The sequence below is a fragment of the Ursus arctos genome, chromosome X (genome assembly GCF_023065955.2).
Source record: "Ursus arctos isolate Adak ecotype North America chromosome X, UrsArc2.0, whole genome shotgun sequence".
Lineage (NCBI taxonomy): Eukaryota > Metazoa > Chordata > Mammalia > Carnivora > Ursidae > Ursus > Ursus arctos.
The window spans coordinates 60,136,975-60,162,096 of record NC_079873.1 but is presented as its reverse complement, the minus strand read 5'-3'; the positions used below and the strand labels follow the sequence as shown (position 1 = coordinate 60,162,096).

The 25,122-nt window shown below is 37.9% G+C and overlaps 1 protein-coding gene across 2 annotated transcripts in view; it reads left to right on the top strand.

Annotated features, from left to right (window-relative positions):
* Nucleotides 1–25,122, top strand: part of ZDHHC15 (zinc finger DHHC-type palmitoyltransferase 15) — a 166,938-nt gene that overhangs the window by 135,571 nt on the left and 6,245 nt on the right. For both annotated transcript variants that reach the window (XM_048213704.2, XM_044379806.3), the window contains exon 11: nucleotides 19,975–20,053. In XM_048213704.2, the coding sequence (XP_048069661.1) occupies nucleotides 19,975–20,021 (47 nt within the window). In that variant the 3' untranslated portion in view covers nucleotides 20,022–20,053. The remainder of the gene's footprint in view (nucleotides 1–19,974; nucleotides 20,054–25,122) is intronic.

The window sequence follows — 25,122 nt, the reverse complement described above, 5'->3', positions numbered from 1 at the left end:
ACAGAGTAAGTACTGATAGATAAGTATTTAGTGCCATTTTATTACTTGTTTTGTCATTGGTTCTGGAGATTTTCTCTGATCCTCTCTTGTTTTTGTCACTTTTTGTCTTCCTTTCCACTCGAAGAGTCCACTTTAATATTTCTTGCAAGGCTAGTTTAGTGGTCATGAGCTCCTTTCTTTGTCTGGGACACTCTTTACCTCTCCTTCTATTCTGAATGATAGACTTGCTGGATAGAGTATTCTTGCCTGCAGATTTTTCCCATTTAGCACGTTGAATATATCATGCCACTCTCTTCTGGCTTTCCAAGTTTCTGTTGAGAAATCTGCAGCTAACTTTATGGATCTCCCCTTGTAAGTTAAGGACTTCTTTTAACTTGCTGCTTTTAAGATTTTTTTCTTTATCACTATATTTGGCAATTTTAATTATGAAATGTCTTGAGTTGGCCTTCTTTTTTGATTTTGATGGGATCTTTCTTTTCCGCCTGGATCTGGATGTCTGTTTACTTCCCCAGATTAGGGAAGTTTTCAGCTATTATTTCCTCAAGTAAATTTTCTGCCCCCTTTTGTTTCTCTTCTTCTGAGACTCCTATAATACGAATGTTATGTTTAATGGAGTTACTCAGTTCCCTAAGTCTGTTCTCATGTTGCATAAGTCTTCTTTCTCTCTTTTGTTCAGCTTCATTATTTTCCATTATTTTTTCTTCTGTATCACTAATTCCTTCCTCTGCTTCTTGCAACCTGCTGTTCATTGCATCAAGCCTATTTACTGAATTCTTCATTTCCAATTGATCCTTTTTTAACTCTTTTATCTCTGTGGTAAGGGTCTCCCTGATGTCTTCCATTCTTTTTTCAAGCCCAGCAAGTATCCTTATGATCATTGCTTTAAATTCTCCATCTGGCATGTTACTTAAACCTGTTTTGGTTACATCTCTGGCCAATGGCCTTATCTCATTCTTTCATCTGGGAAGAATTCCTCTGTTGTGGCATTTTGTCTGTCTTGCCTTCATTTGTATGTTAGAAAAGCCAGTTGTGTCTCCTGCTCCTGAGAGTAATGACTTTATGAAGAAGAGGTCATGTAGTGTCCTGGGCCAGGTTCTTCAGGGAGCATCTCTGGCGTGTGATGCATGTGCTCTGCTGTTGTGTTTTGGCTGCTCTTTCCTTCAGGCCCATCGTCTACAGAAACTGTCCTTGCCTGTAGTGGAAAGTGTTCAGTCCTTGGCCAGAATGTAGTGAGTTTTAAGTAAATGTGCTCTGGTCTGCTTGCTGAATGAGACCTTATACTACTTTATCCAGAACTGAAGCCCTGCAGAACTCTCTCTTGGGAGACATGGTTTGGGCAAGGGTTTCTGCTGGTCTTCTGGGGAAGGGGCCTGACACACTGGGACTGAGGCAAGCTTGACTGAGAAGGGCAGTCCCACCAGACTGCAGGGAGGTAGCACTTGGTGTAAGCAAGTTAGGCAGCCTACGTCATTGCTGCACTGCTTCCTGAAGATGGTTCTGTGTTTATGCTGAGGGGCAGGGGAGGGAAATGGGACCAAGTGGCTCCCTTTTCCCTGGAGAGGCATCCTTGTGAGCACTCCCTGTTACGGAAGCACTCTGAGAACAACGGTATTCTCCCCCTTGAGTGTCCCAGGTGTTTTTCAAATCACTGTTTCCAAAAGGTCTGCCTCTGGGTTTTTTGCCTGCCTTCCTTCCAGGAACAATGCAGTGCCCTCAGGGTTCTATCCCACCCAAACCCACTGACCTTCAAAACTCCAGGCTTTAAGCCCCCACTAATTGCAAGAACTCAGGAAAATCAGCCACTCTCATTTTCCCAGCCAATAGCTTTGGGGAAATGTTCTCTTTGCATATTCCCCTGTGTGCTCTACTCTCTCTCTCACCCTTCTCTGCAACCACAGATCCCTCCCCTCTGCAGCACCCAAGATTCATTTCTCCCCTAAACCATGTCTCCACACTTCCTCCTTTTCTCATTGTGGCTTCTACCTTGAGTTGTGGAAATTGTTCTGTCAGTCTTTAGGGTGATTTCTGTGGTATTTAGAATGATTTGATTGTTATCTAGATGTGTTTGAGGGGTGATACAAGCCCAGGGTCCACCTGCTCCACTGCGATCTTCCACCCAACTCCCTATTTTAATAATTTTAATAGAGTATATCCCAGAAGGGATATTTTTGTCAAGAAAAATCTCTATAATACAAAAACAAAAATTTGCTTTAATTCGCTAATTCAGCCTTCTGGGGTTTGTGATAACCAGGGCTTAGAAAAATTAGTCTTATCAAATACTGGACACTTATTCAGAAAAACGACTCTAGCATATTATGTGTTTTATATAGACCCCAATTTCCTACTGTTTTGTTTGGATAAAACTTTTTTGTTTGAAACCATTAATAACTGTTCAAGGTAGAAGAGTTTTCTTATTTATTTTCAATCTTGTAGTTTCTGCCGCCATAATAAATAATACATTAGGAAGAAGAACAGAATAAATAATCTGATATTTGTTGAGAACATATTAAGGTTATGACATTAGAATCATAAGAGGCATTATGCATTGTGAACTCAAGGGTTTTGCATTTGTTTGGGGAAATAAGACACATATATATGAAAAGTTGCCTAACAAACCACAATATAAGATATGTTATTGACAAATAAATAGAACCATGAAGTTTATGCTACAGGAAATCAAAGGAGAGAGTGATTCCTGTGGCTAGTCAGGAAATGCTTTACAGAACAGGTAGAATTTGGGCCTTAAAGATTAGATAGGATTTGAATTGGTGGCAAGGAATAAAAATACAGTAGCTATATGGAAAGTCACAGGTTATGATGCATGGGATCCCAAGCTAAATGAGGGAGACTTAAAGAAACTAGCTTACCTCCAGCAAAGAGTTTGAATGGTGGGAGAGTGGATGGGAACCTCTTGAAGTCAGAGACCTAGTCACCTTGATTTCAGTATTCTCTGCAAATCTTGCAAAATAGTGTTGCATATAGAAGATGATTGTGAGATTAAGTCAGCAAGTAAATTGGTGTCAGATTGGGTAGTCCTTCGATACAAGACTAAGAACTTTATTATATGGGTGATGGGGAACTACTGATGGTTTTTGTGCAGGTTTTTTGTGCAGGTTTTTGTGCATGATGTGAGGAAAATGTTTTAGGAAGATGATGAAGTGATACTCCTATGGAAGCACACTTCCATCCTATGTCAGAGATTGATCTAATTTCTGGACCTTCTGAGAGAATTGGTAAGAGTCCTTCTCTTCATCAGAACTCAAATCCTCCAGGTACATCCTATATATAAGAGCTCTGATTCTGAGACAAGGGGCCTTTCATATCAAGAACTGTGTTGTTTAGAAACATCTATGGGTGACATTCTGTGCAATCACCTGCCAGTCAGAAACAGCCATTGAATCTTGCTTAAAGAAAAAAAAATACTTTATCACATAGTTCTTTGGGCCTAGCCAGACCTCTGTGATCATGCATGAGGAACTTTAAGATACTACCATAGTACTTAGGCAAGGCCCTAATAAGTTAAATTCATGTTTTCTACCTCAAAAAATATACTCCTTCAGGGTACCAAATTGTCTTTATTTATTCCCATGCAGAGTAACAATAGGTAGGGCCAACTATGGAAGAGGCCATAATCTCAGTCAATTCTTTACCAGCTGTCTATATAGGAATTCAAGATATATAGGCCTATACTAACATTTTACCAACCTGATCTTCCAATGAGTTATACTTATGAATACACACTTGGAATGGTTAGTTGAGTGGCTCTATTCCAAAAGGCTATTTTCTATCATTCAGAATACATACAGGGGTTAGTACCATTCTGGGAGAGAATGTCTGGTCGGTTGACCAAGAATATTTGGGTAAAGGACAGGGGAGAGGGAGAAACTAACATTTGTTCAATTTATTTGGGGAGATAAGACACATAAATGAAAAATTGCTTAACAAAACATAATACAGGATATAATGTTGACCAAATGAGTAGAAACATAAAGTTCTATAGAAATTCAAAGAAGAGTGATTCCTGTAGGCTGGACTGGCCAGAAAATGTTTTACAGAGGAGGTAGAATTTAGGCCTTAAAGATTGGATAGAATTTGGATTGGTGGCAAGGAACGAAGAGGCAGAAGGTATATGTAAGTCACAAGTAGTGCATGAGACCCCAAGCTAAGTGATGAAGATAGTAACCTGGCTCCAACAAAGAGTTTGGCTGGTAAGGGACTGGATGTGAATTCCTTGATTTCAGAAACACTGTCACCTTTATTTTATTATTCTCTGAAGCCCTAGCAAAATAAGGTTGCATGTAGATAACTGATTGATTCTAAGGGTGCAACCAATGTTTGTCGAATGTCTGTTTTATGCAAAGTGATTTATAGGCATTGTCACATTTAAGAGTCATAAACATTCTATGAGTTGTAAATATTAAATAACCCCATTTTACAGATGAGGAAACTCACGTGTAGAGAAGCCCAAAGTCACATAGCTAGTAAGTGACAGATTCTGGCTCCAAAGTCCTTAACTACTGTACCCAGTGTGTCTCCTTTGCTATTTACTTTTAATTTGATAGACTTTTTTAAGGTGTTAAAAAAATTATCTCAGTTCCTATGCCTGTTTCATCAGAAATAGAATGATGAAAAAACATGGATAAAGCTCTGGCGTGGGAATCACTTCCCAGCTTTGCCACCAGATTCAATGCATGAGTTTTGGAAAGTCCCTTCTCTTCTCTGGACCTCAATTTAAATTTCATGATCCCCAGGCTATCCTCAGCTCTAAGGTGTGATGTTCTGTGATCCTATGATCACAGAACTGATACTGAGGAGTTAGAAGTCAAACTTAATAACCGCAACCAGTTATCTTTTACCGAATGGCTCTTTTTCTTTTTTTGGAAGAAATATTATATCTAAGCAGCCACTGTAAATTCACATTATAAATATGCCTCCCTTATTCTGGAGCAAAATTTCTTTGATCAATATTCTCCTACGTACACCCAGTTGCTACCTCTTATCACAGCCACCTAGCATTTTGACCACCAGGCTATAAACAAACTATTCTCACACTCTTCATTTGCCTGTACTTGAGAGTAGAAATTCTAGGTCTCATCCCTGAAAGTATCAAACATAACACACCAGGCTAGGGAGGGGCTACCCTTTAGGTAGTTAGGCATTTTCCAAGTGACTTGTTTCTCATGTTTCTAGTTAAGAAGGAAGTGACCATACCCACGGCTCCTGAAAAACTTAACTCATGCAATAATATCATGGATGTTCATTTTACTGATTTACTTGCAGTATCCAACCTTCAGCTCTGAATTGGTACATTTCCCTGAAATATTGAAGGTCTCCAATCTATCAGTTCAATTCAGAAAGCGTTTCCTGAAGATACACTCAGACAAAGCACTGTGGAAGGATACAAAGATAAATAATAGGTGATCTCTGCCCCCATGGAATTTGCAATTGTAAGAAAGGATAGGAAAAGCACACAAATGTAACACAAGGCTTAATGAGCACATTGCCATAAAAGTGATGATAGCAATTGCATACCTAATGTAGGCTTATCCCCATGCTAAGTACTGTGTACATGTGGTAAGTGTGTGATTGTTGGTGATGCTTAAACACTGAGTATATCAATAAAGGGAAAAACATATGGGCTATAGTGGTGAAAGTTTTGAGGAAGAGACAGGACTTAAGTTAGATGTTATTTGGATGGGTAGCATCTGGATAGATACTAGAAATAAGGAAACAACATTCTAGGTAAGAGGTATGACATGAATGTGACAAGATCACTGAGGAGAACATCCATTCCTAAGTTCAGGGTGGGCATTGTGGGTTATGGGAAGTAATCTTAGAGAGGTAAGATATGGACAGGTGGTAGAGGGCTTCGTAGACTTGAAACAATAAGAAATCGTTATTAACTTTTGGTCTTGAGTGATATTGATATAATGAAAGAAAAATGTTGTAAAAATTACTTAGTTCCTAGTACGCAGGATGAATTGAAATTTGGAGAGACTAAAACCAGAAAGAGCAATAGATAGTTGGGCATATGTCACAATGGCTTCATGAGTGGTAGTAACACTAGAAATGAAAAGGAAGGATCAAATCCAGGAGACGTTTTAATTAATTGGAAATAGTCCCAGTGACTAGAGAGATCTGGGAGGCGTTTATATAGAGATGGCAGTTAAACCTATGAGAGGTGTAGGAGATCATCAAGGGAGAAAGTAAATCTAGGGAAAGGAGATAAATGTGAAATTTGGAATCATCTAAGCAATTTTGTGATGCGTACATAAGGACAAGGAAATGAATGGAAAAAGAGAAATTGAGAGTGTAAAGGTCAGAGCCTTAGAGGATACTCATAATTTGGGTGAGAGCATCATAAAAATACTATGAAGGAGAGAGTATTGCCCTATTTTACAGATGAAAAAGCTGAGGCTGAAGAGATCAAGTGACTTAAATAAGGCCATGAAGCAGTTGCAGCTCAACTGAAGTTCTTCCGGATTCCACATTGTGTCCATTTCCCTACACTTCCCTGTCTCTGAAAACCAATGACTAGAAAGAAGTGTACACATACTGTTATGGTCACTTCTCATGGTATCCAGGGTTTATAGGAGATCTAGAATGAAACAGGAAGAGAATGAATGCTCAGCATACACTAATACTAAAATTACATCTTTCTTGGTCTAAGTAGACATCTGTTGAATAAATGATGAATCACTACGACACAGGCATCAAGAGCAGGTGGGAGTGGAGAAAGCAGTATAGGTGCAGATAGTAGGAGGCAAATTGACTTCCTAAATGCTTCCTTTGTCTTCTACTACGCATAGCATGATTTTTTGAAGTATCTGAATGTTTTCAATATAATCCTTACCACATGATGACTCTACCTTTGCTGCGTTAGCTTCATCTCCCCCAGGAGTGGTACCTTGAAGTTGATAATCCAGTTGTTCAGCTCAGGCTTCAATGTCTGCAAGCCTGATCAAATAATTGCTGGGAGGAAGCATTCTGTGCCAAATAAGAGTGGATGCAGTGGCAAAAAGCTAAAGAAACCCATTTAGCAGAATATTAAGTCAATTTCTGAAAAGGTGCATTGCCAAACCATACCTACCAAATTCTGAGACAGCCAACCATCAGCAAGGAGCAGAAAGGCAAATAGCACATTGCACTTCCCAGAATTGCCTTTCACACTTTATCAATCATCTTCTTGGTAGAAATGTATAGATGAGATGAGATGTATGCTTAAGCACTTACTGCCTATTTTTCTCTTTGAGATGTTTGACAAACAAGAGTTATTTTCTATATATCCTTCACTGAAGAGCTGGGTCAACACAGCTGCTTTCTGTCCAGACTTAAAGGCAAGAACACCCTAAGCTTGGGATTCCAGATAAACAGAATGTTGTGCCTATCATGGAGCCATGATCTGGAATCTGTCTGCTTAACATAGTGGCATGAAAGTTTTCCAGCCTCTTGTGGCAAGGGTAGCCCATTCTTTTTTTTTTTTTTAACATTTTTTTTATTATATTGTGTTAATCACCGTACAGTACATCCCTAGGTTTTGATGTAAAGTTCCATGATTCATTACTTGCATATATAGGGTAGCCCATTCTGACTGGCATCTATACTCTGGGATCTAGACCTCATAATAATGGATGTACTCTGAATGACACAGTGATTTCATAAAGAAAATACTAACCATAAACTATAAGGGAACTGCTGCCAACTTTTAATTTATTTATTTATTTTAAGTTTTTTATTGAAATTCCAGTTAGTAAACATACAGTGTAATATTAGTTTCAGGTGTACAATACAGTGATTCAACAGTTCTATACACCACTCTGTGCTCATAACAAGTGCACTCCTTTGTCCCCATCACCTATTTAACCCATTTTCCCACCCACCTGCATTCTGGTAGCCATCAGTTTCTTCTTTCTACTTAAGCACCTATTTCTTGGTTTGCCTCCCTCTCTTTTTTTTTTCCCTTTGCTCATTTTTTTTCTTTCTTAAATTCCACATATGAGTGAAATCATATGGTATTTCTCTCTCTGACAAACTTATTTTACTTACCATAATACTCTCTAGTTCCATCCATGTCATTGCAAATGGCAAGATTTGATTCTTTTTTATGGTTGAGTAATATTCCATTACACACACACACACACACACACACACACACACACACACACACCACATCTTCTTTCTCTGTTCATCTATTGATGGACACTTAGGCTGTTTCAATAATTTAGCTATTATAGATTATGCTGCTATAAACATTGGGGTGCATGTATCCCTTTGAATTCCTATTTTTTTATATTCTTTGGGTAAATACCTAGGAGTACAATTGCTGGATTGTAGGGTATTTCTGTTTTTAACTTTTTAAGAAACCTGCATACTGTTTTCCAGAGTGGCTGTAGCCGTTTGCATTCCCACCAGCAGTGCAAGAGGGTTCCTCTTTCTCCACCTCCACACCTTTGCCAACGCTGTTTCCTTTGTTATTGATTTTAGCCATTCTGACAGGTGTGAAGTGATATCTCATTGTAGTTTTGATTTGCATTTGCCTGATGATCAGTGATATTGACCATCTTTTCATGTGTCTATTGGCCAACTGTATGTCTTCTTTGAAAAAAATATTTACTTATGCCTTCTGCCCATTTTTAACTGGATTCTTTGTTTCTGGGTGTTGTATTTTATAAGTTCTTTGTATATTTTGGATACTAATCCTTTATCAGATATGTCATTTTGCAAATATCTTCTCCCATTCCATATGTTGCCTTTTATTTTTGTTGACTGTTGCCTTCATTGTGCAGAAGCTTATTTTGATGAAGTCCCAATAGTTTTTTTTGTTTGTTTGTTTTCTTTTGTTTCCCTTGCCTCAGGAGACATATCCAGAAAGAAGTTGCTACGGCCAATGTCAAAGAGGTTACTGCCTGTATTCTCTTATAGGATTTTTACAGTTTCAGGTCTCACATTTAGGTCTTTAATCCATTTTGAATTTATTTTTATGTTTGGTGTAAAGAAAGTGGTCCAGTTTCGGGGCGCCTGTGTGGCTCAGTTGTTAAACGTCTGCCTTCAGCTCAGGGCATGATCCCAGGGTCCTGGGATCAAGCCCCACATTGGGCTCCCTGCTCTGCTGGGAACCTGCTTCTTCCTCTCCACTCCCCTTGCTTGTGTTCCCTCTCTCTCTGGCTGTCTCTCTCTGTCAAATAAATAAATAAAATCTTTTTTAAAAAAGTAAAAAAAAAAAAAGTGGTCCAATTTCCTTCTTTTGTATGTTGCTGTCCAGTTTTCCCAACATCATTTGTTGAAGACAGTCTTTTTTCCATTGGATATTCTCTCATGCTTTGTTGAAAATTAATTGACCATATAGTTGTGGGCTCATTTCTAGGTTTTTCTCTTCTGTTCCATTGATCTATGTGTCTATTTTTTGTGACAGTACCATACTGTTTGGATCACTACAGCTTTGTAATATAACTTGAAGTGCAGAATTGTGATGCCTCCAGCTTTGCTTTTCTTTTTAGATTTCTTTGGCTTTTCAGGGTCTTTTGTAGTTCCATATAAATTTTAGGATTGTTTGTTTTAGCTCTATGAAAAATGCTGTTGATATTTTGATAGGGATTGCATTAAACTCATAGATTGCTTTGGGTAGTATAGACATTTTAAGAATATTTGTTCTTCCAATCCATGAGCATGGGAAATCTTTCTATTTCTTTGTGTCATCTTCAATTTCTTTCATCAGTATTTTCTAGTTTTCAGAGTGCAGGTCTTTCACCTCTTTGGTTAGGTTTATTTGTAGGTATCTTAAGGGTTTGGGTGCAGTTGTAAATGAGATTGATTCCTTAATTTCTCTTTCTGCTGCTTCATTATTGGTGTATGGAAATGCAATATATTTCTCTATTTTGATTTTGTATCCTGTGACTTTACTAAATTTGTGTATCACTTCTAGCAGGGTTTTTTTTTTTTTTTGGTAGAGTCTTTCAGGTTTTCTCTACAAAGTATTATATAATCTGTAAATAGTGAACATTTTACTTCTTCTTTGCTGATTTTGATGCCTTTTATTTCTTTTTGTTGTCTGATTGCTGTATCTTGGACTTCCAGTACTATGTTAAAGAACAGTGCTGAGAGTAGACATCCCTGTCTTGTTCCCTTCCATAGAAGTAAAGCTTTCAGTTTTTCCCCGTTCAGTATGATGTGAACTGAGTTTTTCATATATGGCCTTTATTATGTTGAGGTATGTTCCCTCTAAGCCTACTTTGTTGAGGCTTGTTTTCATGAATGGGTGTTGAACTTTGTCATGTGCATTTTATGCATCTATTCAAATAATCATATGATTCTTATCCTTTCATTTATTGTGGAGCATCCCATTGATTGATTTGAGGATATTGAACCACCCTTGCAACCCAAGAGTAAATCCAAATTGATCATTCTGAATTATTCTTTTAAAGTATTGTTGGGTTTGGTTTGCTAGTAATTTATTGACAATTTTTGCCTCTGTGTTCATCAGGGATATTGGTCTGTAATTCTCTTTTTCAGTGGAGTCTCCCTCTGGTTTTGGTATCAGGGTAATGCTGGGCTCATAGAATGAATTTGGAGATTTCTTCACATTTCTATTTTTTTTGAATAGCTTGAGAAGCTATACTTTAAACATTCTTTAAATGTTTGGTAGAATTCCCCTGGGAAACCATTTGGTCCTTGGTTTTTGTTTGTTGGGAGATTTTTTTATTACTGAATTAATTTCTTTGCTAGTTATTTGTGTGTTCAAGTTTTCTATTTCTTCCTGTTTCAGTTTTGGTAGTTTATATGTTTCTAGGAATTTATCCATTTCTTCCAGATTGCCCAGTTTGTTGGCATAGTTTTTTTTCATAATATTCTCATAATTGTTTGGATTTCTGTGGTGTTGGTTGTTTCTTGTCCTCTCTCATTTGTGATTTATTTCACTTAGCATAATCTCTGCCACTCCTGTCCATGTTGCTGCAAATGTTGGGTAATCATTCTTTCTGATGGCTGAGTACTATTCCATTGTATATCTGGACCACATCTTCTTAATCCAGCCATCTATTGAAGGGTATCTCGGCTCCTTCCACAATTTAGCTATTGTGGACAATGTTGCTATGAACATTGGGGTGCATATGGCCCTTCGCTTCACTACGTCTATATCTTTGGGGTAAATACCCGGTAGTGCAATGGCTGGATCATGGGGTAGCTCAATTGTTAACTATCTAAGGGAACTTCACACTGTTCCCCAAAGTGGCTGTACCAACTTGCATTCCCACCAACAATGTAGGAGGGATCCCCTTTCTCCACATCCTCTCAAACATTTGTTATTTCCTGCCTTGTCCATTTTTGCCATTCTAACTGGCATAAGGTGGTATCTCAAGGTGGTTTTGATTTGAATTTCCCTGATGAATTTTTTCATATGTCTGTTAGCCATTTGTATGTCTTCATTGGAAAAGTGTCTGTTCATATATTCTGCCCATTTTACGATTTGTTTATTTGTTTCTTGTGTATTGAGTTTGAGAAGTTCTTTGTAGATCTTGGATACCAGTCTTTTATATGTAGTGTCATTTGCAAATATCTTCTCCCATTCCGTGGGCTGCCTTAGCTTTTTTGACTGTTTTCTTGTCTGTGCAGAAGCTTTTTATCTTGATGAAGTCCCACAAGTTCATTTTTTCTTTTGTTTCTCTTGCCTTTGGAGATGTGTCATGAAAAAAGTTGCTGTGGCCGATGTCGTAGAGGTTGCTGCCTATGTTCTCCTCTAGGATTTTGATGGATTCCTGTCTCACATCGAGGTCTTTCATCCATCTGGACTTTATCTTTGTGCATGGTGTGAGAGAGTGGTCAAGTTTCATTCTTTTTGCATGTAGCTGTCCAATTTTCCCAGCACGATTTACTGAAGAGACTGTCTTTTTTCCACTGGATGTTTTTTCTTGCTTTGTCAAACAATACTTGCTCAAAGAGCCAAGGGTCCATTTCTGGAGTCTGTATTCTGTTCCATTGATCTATGTGTCTGTCTTTGTGCCAGTACCATGCTGTCTTTGTGATCACAGCTTTGTAGTACAGCTCGAAATCCGGCAACGTGATGCCCCCAGCTTTGTTTTTCCTTTTCAGCAATTCCTTGGCGATTCGGGGACTTTTCTGGTTCCACACAAATTTAAGAGCTGTTTGTTCCAGTTCTTTGAAAAATGTCATTGGTATTTTGATCGGGAGAGCATTGAAAGTGTAGATTACTCGGGGTACCATAGACATTTTAACTATGTTAATTCTTCCAATCCATGAGCATGGAATATTTTCCCATCTCTTTGTGTCTTCTTCAATGTCTTTCAAGAATGATTTGTACTTTCTAGAATATAGATCCTTTACCTCTCTGGTTAAATTAATTCTGAGATAACATATGATTTTTGGTGCTATTGTAAATGGAATGGATTCCCTAATTTCTCTTTCTTCAGTCTCATTGTTCGTGTATAGAAATGCAACTTATTTCTGAGCATTGATTTTGTATCCCACCACATTACTGAATTTCTCTATAAGTTCTAGTAGTTTGGGGGTGGAGTCTTTTGGGTTTTCCATATAGAGTATCATGTCATCTGCGAAGAGAGACAGCTTGACTTCTTCTTTGCTGATTTGGTTACCTTTTATCCCTTTTTGTTGTCTGATTGCTGTTCCAAGGACTTCTAGTATTATGTCGAAAATAATGGTGAGAGTGGACATCCTTGTCGTGTTCCTGATCTTAAGGGAAAGGCTTCCAGTTTTCCCCATTGAGAATGATATTCACTGTAGGCTTTTCATAGATGATTTTTATGAAATTGAGGAATGTGCCCTCTATCCCTACACTCTGAAGTGTTTAATCAGGAAAGGATGCTGTATTTTGTCAAATGCTTTTTCTGCGTCTATTGAGAGGATCATATGGTTCTTGACTTTCTTCTTGTTGATAGGATGTATCACACTGATAGATTTGCGAATGTTGAACCACCCTTGAATCCCAGGGATGAATCCCACTTGATCGTGATGGATAATCCTTTTAATGTATTGTTGGATCCTATTAGCTAGGATTTTGTTGAGAATTTTGGCATCCATATTCATCATGGGTATCGGTCTGTAATTCTCCTTTTTGATGGGGTCTTTGCCTGGTTTGGGGATCAAGGTAATACTGGCCTCATAGAATGAGTTTGTTCGTTTTCCTTCTGTTTCTATTTTTTGGAACACCTTCAGGAGAATAGGTATTATTTCTTCTTTGAATGTTTGGTAGAATTCCCTGGGGAATCTGTCAAGCCCTGGACTCTTGTTTTTTGGGAGGTTTTTGATCACTGCTTCAATCTTTTCATAATTAATTGGTCTGTTTAAAAAATCAATTTCTTCCTGTTTCAGTCTTGGTAGTTTATAGGTTTCCAGGAAGGCATCCATTTCTTCCAGGTTGTTTAATTCATTGGCATAAAGCTGTTGATAAAAGTTTCTAATGATCTATCCTATTTCATTGGTGCTGGTTGTGACCTCTCCCTTTTCATTCATAATTTTATTAACTTGGGTCCTTTCTCTATTCTTTTGAATAAGTCTGGCCAGTGACTTATCAATCTTATTTATTCTTTCAAGGAACCAGCTTCTAGTTCTGTTGATCTGCTCTACTGTGTTCCTGGTTTCTAATTCAATGATCTCTGCTCTAATCTTGATCAACTGCTTTATCGTGCATGGGTAGGCCTGTTCTTCTGTTCCAGCTCCAGCATCTTAAGGTGAGAATATAAAAACTGCATTTTAGATTTTTCTATCCCTTTGTGTGAGGCTTGGATGGCTATGTATTTTCCCCTTAGGACCGCCTTGGCAGTGTCCCATAGGTATTGGACCAATCTGCTTTCATTCTCCTTGGTTTGCATAAATTGCTTTAGTTCTTCTTTAACTCCCTATTTGCCCAATCAGTCTTAAGCAGGATGGTTCTTAGTTTCCAAGTGTTTGAGTTTCTTCCAAATTTTTCCTTGTGATTCAGTTCCAGTTTCAAAGCATTGTGGTCTGAGAATATGCAGGGAATAATCCCAGTCTTTTGGTATCGGTTGAGACCTGTTTTGTGACCCAGTATATGGTCTATTCTGGAGAAAGTTCCATGTGCATTCGAAAAGAATGAGTATTCTGTTGTTCTGGGGTGTAGTGTTCAATATATATCTATGAGGTCCATCTGGTCTAGTATGTCATTCAAAGCTCTTGTTTCTTTGATGATTTTCTGCTTAGGTGATCTGTCGATTGCTGAGAGTGGAGTGTTGAGGTCCCCTACTTTTAACTTATTATTATCTATATGTCTCTTTATTCTGGTTAAGAGTTGGCTTGTGTATCTTGCTGCTCCCCTGTTGGGGGTGTAGGTATTTTTAATTGTCATATCCACTTTTTGGATACATCCTTTAAGAATAATATAGTGTCCTTCTGTATCTCTAACTACAGTCTTTAGTTTAAAATCCAGTCTGTCTGATATGAGAATTGCTACCCCAGCTTTCTTTTGAGGTCCATTGGCATGAAAAATGGTTTTCCATCCCTTCACATTCAGTCTGGATGTATCTTTAGGTTCAAGATGAGTCTCTTGTAGACAGCAAATGGATGAGTCATCTCTTTTTTCCAATCTGCAACACTGTGGCATTTTTTGGGAGCATTTAGGCCATTCACATTGAGAGTGATTATTGAGAGATATGATTTTAATGATGTCATGTTGCCTGTGAACTCTTTGTTTCTATAGATTTAAATTTCTGTTCTGTATCACTCTTCAGGCCTTTTCACTTTTATAGAACCCCCCTTAATATCTCCTGTAGGGCTGGTTTCGTGGTTCCGAAATTGTTCAGTGTCTGGTGATCTTGGGAGGTCCTTACCTCTGCATCAATTCTGAATGACAGCCTTGCTAAATAAAGGATCCTTGGCTGCATGTTTTTCTCAGATAGAGCTTAAAAATGCCCTGCCAACCCTTTCTCTCATTCCAGGTCTGTGTAGACAGGTCTGACGTAATTCTGATATTTTTGCCTCTGTACGTGAGAAATTTTTTCACCCTGGCTGCTTTCAGTACTGTATCCTAGGATCTAATATTTGCAAACTGCACTATGACGTGATGTGGCGTAGGTTTGTCATGGTTGAAATTGGGAGGGGTCCTCTCTGCCTCTTGGACACGAATGCTTGTTTCCTTTGCTAGATTAGGGAAGTTTTCAGCTGCAGTTTGTTCAAATATCTCTTCTAGACCTCTCTCTTTCTCCACCCCCTCGGGCATGCTGATGATTCTGACATTGGAATGTTTCATTGAGTCAGTAATCGCCCGTAATCTACATTCTTGAGTTTGGATTTTTTTGAGCCACGTTTCTTTTTATTTATTTATTTATTTATTTATTTATTTATTTATTTATTCGACAGAGATAGAGACAGCCAGCGAGAGAGGGAACACAAGCAGGGGGAGTGAGAGAGGAAGAAGCAGGCTCCTACTGGAGGAGCCTGATGTGGGGCTCGATCCCATAGAGCCGGGATCACGCCCTGAGCTGAAGGCAGACACTTAACCGCTGTGCCACCCAGGCTCCCCTTGAGCCACGTTTCTGCTTTAATTTTCTCTTATACCATCCCATCCTCCAATTCACTAATTTGTTCTTCTGCCTCATTTACCCTGGCTGTCAGAGCATCTCGTTTTGACTGCATTTGATTCATAGCATTTTTAATTTCTGCCAGATTCACTCTCATTTCCTCCCTTAGAGATTCTATATTCTCGTTAATATTTTCATTAATATTTTTTTCAGGTCTACACATCATCTTGACCATTGTTACTCTGAACTCCATTTCTGATAATTTGGTTATATCCATATCCATCAGTTCTGTGGCAGAGGCCGCAGACTCATTGTCTTTTCTTTGCTGGGGCGGGATTTCTCCTTCTCGTCATTCTGATGAGGAGAGGTTGTGGGGTTGTCCAGAGCCCAAATTATTGACCAGGACCCAGGCAGTGTGCACTTCTTTTATAGGGACCTTAGGGATGTGGGCTTCTTGATTTTTCAGCCTGCCTTCTGGGGGAGGGGCCTGCTGTGCTGATATTCAGGCAACCCTGTTTGTGTAGAGTCTACGTGTCCCCTGCGAGGGGGGATGTTGATTGGCACAATGTGAGCTGGTATTCCTGGGCTTTTTGTTCTCTGTGATTTTCTGTGGCTCTTCTGAGAGTCAGAGCAGCAGTGGCCTAATCCTAGCCTCTGTCTCAGAGCAGAGAGATCGCAGTCCGCTCTCCACTGAGCTCTCTTGGCCACTTTAACTCTGTTTCCGTCGGTGCTGCTAAAAACCCTGCAGCGTCCCGGGTTGTGCGCCCCACAGCCACTCTCCCAGCCCTCACTTCCCGGGCTGGCACGTCTCTGTCCTTTGTGCTTCTAACGCCTCCAGCCACCCCCCAGTTCCCACACGCTCCCGAGCTCCCTGTTTCAGAGAGTTTTGCGTGCACTCCAGAGCGCCAGTTTTCAGTCTGGTTGCACGCGCTCCCAAGCTCCCAGTTTCAGTCTAGTTCCAGTGAGCGCTCCAGAGCTCCGGATTTCAGTCTGGTCACATGCGCGTTTCTGGGCTCACGGTCTCAGTCTGCTCTCTCGTAGGTGCTGGTCCGCGAGTCTGGCCCGCTCCCCAGTGCAGGTGGCTACTGCTTCCTGGCGCCGAGCAGGGCGGCTCTCTCCCCCTTCCATTTATCTTCTGATATCTGTGCGTGGATTCACGGCTCCCCACTTCATACCTCAATACTCAGTGCTGGAGATGTTCATTTGTAGAGATCCAGATGTATCTTCCTGCGTCTCAGGCTGATTCCGTGGGTTTTCAGGATGGTCTGGTACATATCCAGCTTGACTCAGGGTTCCAGCTGAAAAAGGAGACCCCTACTCCTCCACCATCTTAACTCCTCCTTCTAAATAAATAAATCTTTTTTAAGAGTATTTCTCTCCAGCTTTCTTTTGACATCCATTTGTGACATAAATTTTTCTCCATCTCCTCACTTTCAGTCTGCAGGTGTCTTTAGGTTTAAAGCCAGCAAATAGATGAGTCTTGTTTTTTATCCATCTGACACCCTATGTCTTTTGATTGGAGTGTTTAGTGCATTTACATTCAGAGTAATTATTGACAGATATGTATTTCATGCCAGTTTATTACTTGTTTTATCATTGTGTCTAGAGATTTTCTCTGATCCTTGTCTTTTTTTAAGATTTATTTATTTACTTTGGAGAGAACATGGAGGGGAGGGACAGAGGGAGAATCTTAAGCAGACTCTGCACTGAGCATGGCGCCCAATGCAGGGCTCTATCTCACAACCCTGAGATCATGACCTGAGCCAAAACCAAGAGTCAGATGCTCAACTGACTGCGCCACCCAGGCACCCCTCCTTTCTTGTCTTTGTTGCTTTTGGTTTTTTCCTTTCCACTTAAAGAGTCCCCCTTAATATTTCTTTCAGGGCTGGTTCTGTGGTCATGAAGTCCTTTAGTGTTTGTTTGTCTGGGAAACTCCATCTCTCCTTCTATTCTGAATGATAGCCTTCCTGGATAGAGTATTCTTGGCTGCCAATTTCTCCCATTCAGCACTTTTAATATATCATGCCACTTTCTTGTCACTTGCCAAGTTTCTGTTGAGACGTCCCAGCTAGCCTTATGGGTTTTCCCTTGTAAGTTAAGGACTTCTTTTGTCTTGTTGCTTTTAAGATTTTTTTCTTTATCACTAGATTTTGCAATTTTAATTATGAAAGTTCTTAGTGTTAGCCTGCTTTTGTCAATTTTGTTGGGAATTTTCTGTGCCTTGTGGATCTGGGTATCTGTTTCCTTCCCCAGGTTAGAGATATTTTCAGCTATTATTTCTTCAAATAAATTTTCTGCCCCCTTTTCTCTCTTCTTCTTCTGGGACTCCTATAAAATGAATGTTATTATGTTTGATGAAATCACTGAGTCACCTAAGTCTATTCTTGTGTTGCATAATTCTTTCTCTCTTTTGTTCACCTTCATTATTTTTCATTCTTTTGTCTTCTAGGTCACTGATTCATTCCTCTTCTTCTCACAGCCTGCTGTTCATTGCATCAAGCCTGTTTCCAATCTTATTTATTGCATTCTTCCTTTCTGATTGATTGTTTTTTAACACTTTTATCTCTGTGGTAAGGAATTCCCTTATGTCTTCCATTCTTTTCTCAAGCCTGAGTATTCATATGATTGTTGCTTCAAATTTTCCATCAGGCATGTTACTTATATCTGTTTTGCTTCCATCTCTGGCCATGGCCTTATCTTGTTCTTTCATTTAGAATAAATTCCTCCATCTTCATGTTTTGTCTAAGTCTCTACCTTCATCTCTGTGTTAGAAAAGCCAGTTATATCTCCTGCTCCTGAATGTAATGGCCTTATGACAAAGGGGTCATATAGTACCCAGGGCGTTGCCCTTCAGGGAATGTCTCTGACATGTGCTTCATCTACTCTGCTGTTGTGTTTAGGCTTCTCTATCCTTCAGGCCAGTCATCTGCAGAGGCTCTCCTTACTTCCAGTGGGCAGTGTTTGGTTCCTGTCCTGAATGAGGTGAGTTTTAACTAGGTGTGCTCTGGTCTTCTTGTGAAATGAGATCAAACACCACCTCCACCAGAACTGAGGCCCTGCAGAACTTTCTGGTGGGGAGACATGGTCTGGACAGGGGTTTGTGCTGGTCTTCTTGGGGAGGGGCTCACCGCACTGGGACTGAGGCAAGTGTGACTGAGAATGGCAGTCCTTCCAGTGTACAGGCATATGGGGCTTGGTGTAAGCAAGTTAGACAGCCAGTGTTGGCACTTCTATGTTTCCTGCAGGTGGCTCTGTATTTATGCTGATGGGTAGGGGAGGAAAATGGTGCGGGCCAGCTCTTTTGTCCTGGAGAGGCATCTCTGTGGATGCTGGCTCCCAGGGAGGTGCTTTGAGAAGAGCGAATAATCTCCCCTCTATGTGCCCCAGATGTTCTTCAGATCATTGTTTCCATACCCTCTGCTCCTGCACTGTTCGCCTGCCTTCTCTCCAGGAGCAGCAAAGTGCCCTCCAGGCTCTGTTCTGGCCAAGCTTGTTGAGGCTTTACACTCTGCTGTTTGCAAGAACTCATGAAATTCAGCCCCTCCCATTTTCCAAGCCAATGGCTTTGGGGAAACATTCTTATGCATTCCCATGCATGCCTCTCTCTCTCTTGCCCTTCTCCATGACCATGGCTCCCTCCCTTCTGCAGCACCTGTGATCTGTTTCTCCACCAAACCATGTCTCCCCACTTCCTACCTTTTTCGATGTGACCTCTTCTCTTCCTTTAGTTGTGGACTTTGTTCTGTCAGTCTTCAGTTATACTTCTGGGGTATTTAGAATTATTTGATAGTTATCTCATTGTGTTCATGGAACAAGACATGCCTAGGGTCCCCCTATTCCACCGCCACTTTCCTTTCCCCCGTCAACTTTTTTTTTAAATCTCAAACTGCCAAGTATATTATTATGCAAAGAGTATAAAGAAAGTGATTATCTGTACATTAAGCAAGCTGATTCATTTACTCCTCCAAAATGCTCAGATTGGAAACAAAAACATTTATACCATAAATGATGTTGCTTGTTAATTCCAAAGCCTCTTACTTTCTATATGCCTCATTCCTTTTTGAAACACAGCAACACCAAAGTACTTTAATAGCTATTTCAATTACATCCAATCGAAAAACATGAGATAGGGTAATTTTGTGAGTAGCAAGACCCAAAGCATCCCATTAAAGCCAGATGATGTTGAGTTACCATCACAGCTATTTAAGTCTAATACCTGCCAGTATTATAGATCAGATAATGCTTATAAATAAAATAATCTTATTTTATAGTACATCAACCTGGCTACTCTTGGAATGTGCATATCTCAACTGGTTATAAATGCTTTGGTATAGCACCCAAGTCTTTAGAGATCTGAAGATATCTGCTGTCTACAGCAATTGAACAAAAAAGAAATATACCAGTGAATGAATACCCACCCATACAAGAGAAAGTGTCATTTGATCACCTGCACTTTTCAACCTTACAGATTATCCAGAAGTTTCATCATCTCTCACCGTGGAAACAGAAACATAGCAGTTTACACATTTCCTGCATCTCTCAGACAGGTCAGTATTCTGAGGGCGGCACCTAGAGTGTTACCTGGGCTGCTAAGAGGCAATCTTGGAAGCAGACTCGAGAAGTAAGTTATTGCTCTGGTGAACAAAATGTTAAATTCTTCACCCTCATATTACTCGCATAAGTAGAAATTCTATATATTTTTTGTAAAGCTTGACTAATAACCCTTATAATGTGCTTCCCTTTCTGTAGCCCTTACATAGAATTCATGTACATAATACTCTATCTCCTAAAAATTTTTAAATTAAAAATACCCATTTATTTACAACTTAAAATTAACAAATGCTAACATGCTTTTAAATTTTGCTTCAAATTTTTGTGGGTAAAAAAGAAATTATTGCCCTAATTTTTATACAAAAAGCAGATTCTAAACATTTCCTTCAAAATGAAAAGACAAACTTGTAGAAACATTTGCAAAATATATAATACACAAAATTTAATATCCTTAATTTACAAAGATCTTGCAAATCAGGAAGGAAAAAATACAACCATTAGAAAATGGGCAATCAACAAATGAAAGTTAAAATGAAGAATAAACATGAAAATTGTTCAACTTCATTAGAAAGAAATCAAATTCAAATAACACAAAATATCAATTTTTGTCTACTAAAGCAACCAATTTTTATAAATTATAGTACTTAGTATTGATAAGGACATGTTGAAACAGGTATTGTGTATATTTTTCTTTTCCAGAGTGCCTTTATATCTTTTTCTAGTACTTCTGCATGTGTTAGGACTTTCATTATGATAAGGGATAGGAGTGATATGAGAAACTGTATGAAGTTGTGCTTAATAGAGGAAGTTTAAATTCATACATCATTTTTATGGCAATTTAATAACATATATAAAAACCATAAAATGTTCATATAATTTTATTTGATAACCAAATTTTAGGAAAGTATTTTAATGACATAATCAGAGTTCTGTACAACTATTCATTATCAATTTATCATAAATAATATCAGAAAAGTAGAAACAAAACTAAATATCTAACAATAGAGGAATGGTGAAATAAATTGCTCCATTATTATGATGAAATAGTCTGCACCATTGAAGTAACTATTTCGAAGAATAATTAATAGAGTTATGTCAAAAAGCTGTATGAATGCAGTTTAATTTTAAAAGTACAATTTATCAGCTTTATTGTGATATAATTCATAGTACCATATAATTTGACCACTTAAAATGTACAATTCCATGATTTTTAGGAAATTCACAGAGTCGCACAACCATCATCACAATTAATTTAGAATATTTAGGAACTGGGACACCTGGGTGGCTCAGTTGTTAAGCGTCTGCCTTCGGCTCAGGGCGTGATCCCGGCATTCTGAGATCAAGCCCCACATCAGGTTCCTCCACTGGGAGCCTGCCTCTTCCTCTCCCACTCCCCCTGCTTGTGTTCCCTCTCTCACTGGCTGTCTCTCTCTGTCAAATAAATAAAATAAAATCTTTCAAAAAATAAAAAAAAAAATTTAAAAAAGAATATTTAGGAACTCCATACTCTTAAGGGGTCACTCCTCATTCCTTCATTCCCACTTCTTGGTAACCACTCATCTACCTTTCTGTCTCTATAAATTTGCCTATTCTGGACATTCTACATAATTCATGATCCCATGGAATTATGTGTGTGGCCTTTGATGAGAAAATATTTGCAAATCAAGTATCTGATAAGAGACTCGTACGCAGAATATATAAAGAACTTTTATAATTCTGTAATAAAAAGAAAAGCCAATTTTTAAAAAAATGACAAAGGATTGAATAGATATTTCTCCATGTGTAAATGATCAATAAGCACATGAAAAGATGCTTAACATTATTAGCCATTCGAAGAATGCAAATCAAAATCACAAGATACTACTTAATATCCACTAGGATCCAAAAGACAGATAATAACAAGTGCTGACAATGATATGGAAAAATCAGAAACCTCATACATTGCTGATTGGAGTGTAAAATGGTTCAATCACTTTGGAAAACAGTTTGACAGTCTTTCAAAATGTTAAACATAGAAATACCATATGACCCAGAAATTCCGGTCCTTCTATATAATGAAAACAAATGAAAGCATCTGTCCACACAAAAACTTCTACATGAATGTTCACAGCAGCATTATTCATAATGGTCAAAATGTGGAAACAACCCTAACATGTATCTGCTGATAAATAGATAAATAAAATGTGGCACATCCATACAATGGAATACTGTTTGGCAACCAAAATAATACATGTTACAACATGGATGAACCTTGAAAATATTATAAAACTACATTTTAAATTTTAATTTAAAACTTTTAAGTATTAAAATATATGTAGAAAAACTTTACATAAAAAACCAGGGATGTACTGTATGGTGACTAACATAATATAATAAAAAAATATTATTATAAAAAAAAAGAAAAAGAAAAACACTGAAAGGAAATATAACAAAAATATAAGTAAAAATTAAATTTTTACATGGTTACTCCCTTTTCTATCTAGCTTTGACTGGAGAGAGACTTCAACTTCTCTCTTGCCAATATATTTTTTGAAGTATAATTAAAGTACAGTGTTATATTACAATATGGTTCAATTGTATACATTACTTCATGCTCATCAAGATAAGCTGTATTCTTGTACTCTTTATGTATTTCACCTCTCCCCCACAACCTTTCCTCTGGCAACCTCTTGTTTGTTCTGTTTATAGGGTCTGGGTTTTTTTGTTCATCTTTTTCTTTAGTCATTTGTTTTGTTTCTTAAATTCCATATATGGGTGAAATTGTATGGTATTTGTCTTTCTCTGACTGACAGCATCAGTCATTTAGCATCATACCTTCTAGGCCTATCCATGTTGTTGCAAGTGGCATTTCTTGCCAATATTTATATTGCCCTAACTCCATTGCCTCAGCCAGAAAAAAAAATCCATATTCAATCCATCTGCCTTCTCCATTCTTATACTCAGGCTGCTGACAACTACTACAAAAATTACACAACTGATTATAAATACTGATTGCAACTTTTTACAAAAAACACAACTGAGATTATACATTTGTGATGTCCAGCCTCAACTGGCTTGAAAAATTTTCACTACTAACCTACTTACCAGTAGTTCTTTCCTCTATTAAGCACAACTTCATACAGTTTCTCATATCACTCCTATCCCTTATCATAATGAAAGTCCTAACACATGCAGAAGTGCTAGAAAAAGATATAAAGGCACTCTGGAAAAGAAAAAACTGTCCTGATTTGCAGATGACGTGATTGTCTACATAGATAATTCAAAGAATCTACAAAAACTCTTAGAACTAATAAGTGAGTTTAGCTAGTTCACAACACATAAGATCAACACACATAAACATCTATTGTGTTTCTATACACTAGCAATGCACAATTGGGAAACCAAAATTTAAAAACACAGTACCACCTACAATAACTCCAGCAATTAAATAGCTAGATATTAATCTAACAAATCATATATAAGATCTGTATGTTGAAACCTACAAAACACTGATGAAAAAGACCAAAGAAGTCCTAAATAAAGAAAAAAATATAATATGTTCATGAGTCAGAAGACTCAATATAATTAAGATTTCAGTGTTCCCAAATTGGTAGAAGGGTTTAATGCAATCCCAATTAAAATTGTAGCAGGATTTTTGTAGATATAGACAAGTTAATTCTAAAATTTGTATGGAAAAGTAAGGGAACTACAATAGACGAAAAAAAAATCTGAAAAAGAAAATCAAAGTCAGAAGACAAATTCTGTCCAATTTTAAGACATACTATAATTCCACAGTAGTCAAGACAGTGTGGTATTGGCAAAAGGATAGACCCATAAACCAAGGGAACAGAATAAAAAGTAAAATACAGAAATAGACCCACATAAAGATGGTCTGTTGGTTTTTACACAAAGATGTAATGATAATTCACTGGAAAAAAATACAGTCTTTTCAACAAATGGTGCTAGAACAACTCCACATCACTACAACAGGTACACTTCATAACATATAAAAAATTAATTCAAAATGGATCATATACCTAAATGTAAAATGTAAGACTAAAACTCTTAGAATGTAGGAGAAAACCTTTGTCACTTTGACTTAAGCAAACTTCTTAGATATGACATCAAAAGTAAAATACATAAAAGGAAAAATTTACAAATTAGACTTGAACAAAATTTAAAATGTTTTCTCAGAAGAGCCCTGTTAAGAAAATAAAAAGACAAGCCATTGACAGGGAGAAAATATTTGCAAAACACGTATCTGATAAAGGACTTGTATCCAGACTATGTAAAGTGCTCTAAAAGCTCAAAAATAAGAGAGCAAACACCACAATAAAAAATGGACAAAAGGTTTGGATTGATACTTCACCAAAAAAAGTGGAAATAAGCCCAAGAAAAGATGCTCGACATCACTAGCCATTAGGAAAATGCAAATTAAAACTGCAAGGAGAATCCTTTACACTCATACTGGAATGGGTAAATTTTTTAAAAATAGTGATAATTCCAAGTGTTGACAAGGATGCAGAATAGTTGGAATTCTCCTACATTTCTGGTGGGAATTCACAATAGCACAGGTACTCTGGAAAACAGTTTGACAGTTTGTTATAAAGTTTCTTATAAAGTTAAATATACATTTACCATATGACCCAGTAATCCCATTCTTGAATATTTCCCCTAGAATAATGAAAATCAGTGTTCATACAAAATTAGTATATGAAAATAACAGCTGTATTCTGAGATGGTGGTCACAAGATTCTATGCATGTATAAAAGCTCATAGTACACCAAACAAAAGTTAATTTTACTTTATTTAAATTTAAAAATTAAACAATAAAGCCAAAATTTTTTAAAATTCTGTCATGCTTCTCTCAAACTGCCTATAATTTCTTTTCCTCCCCCCCCCACCAGAGAGGTCTCCTTGGAATATCTTCCCAAACTTTGCTAGGTTTTTTTTCCTGACCATCACATTAATCTACTAATTCCTTAGGAAATCTATCCATTCCTTGGCTTAAGTGTGTGTGTATATATAATATATAATTATGTGTGTGTGTATATATATATATACACAATATACATATTATATATAC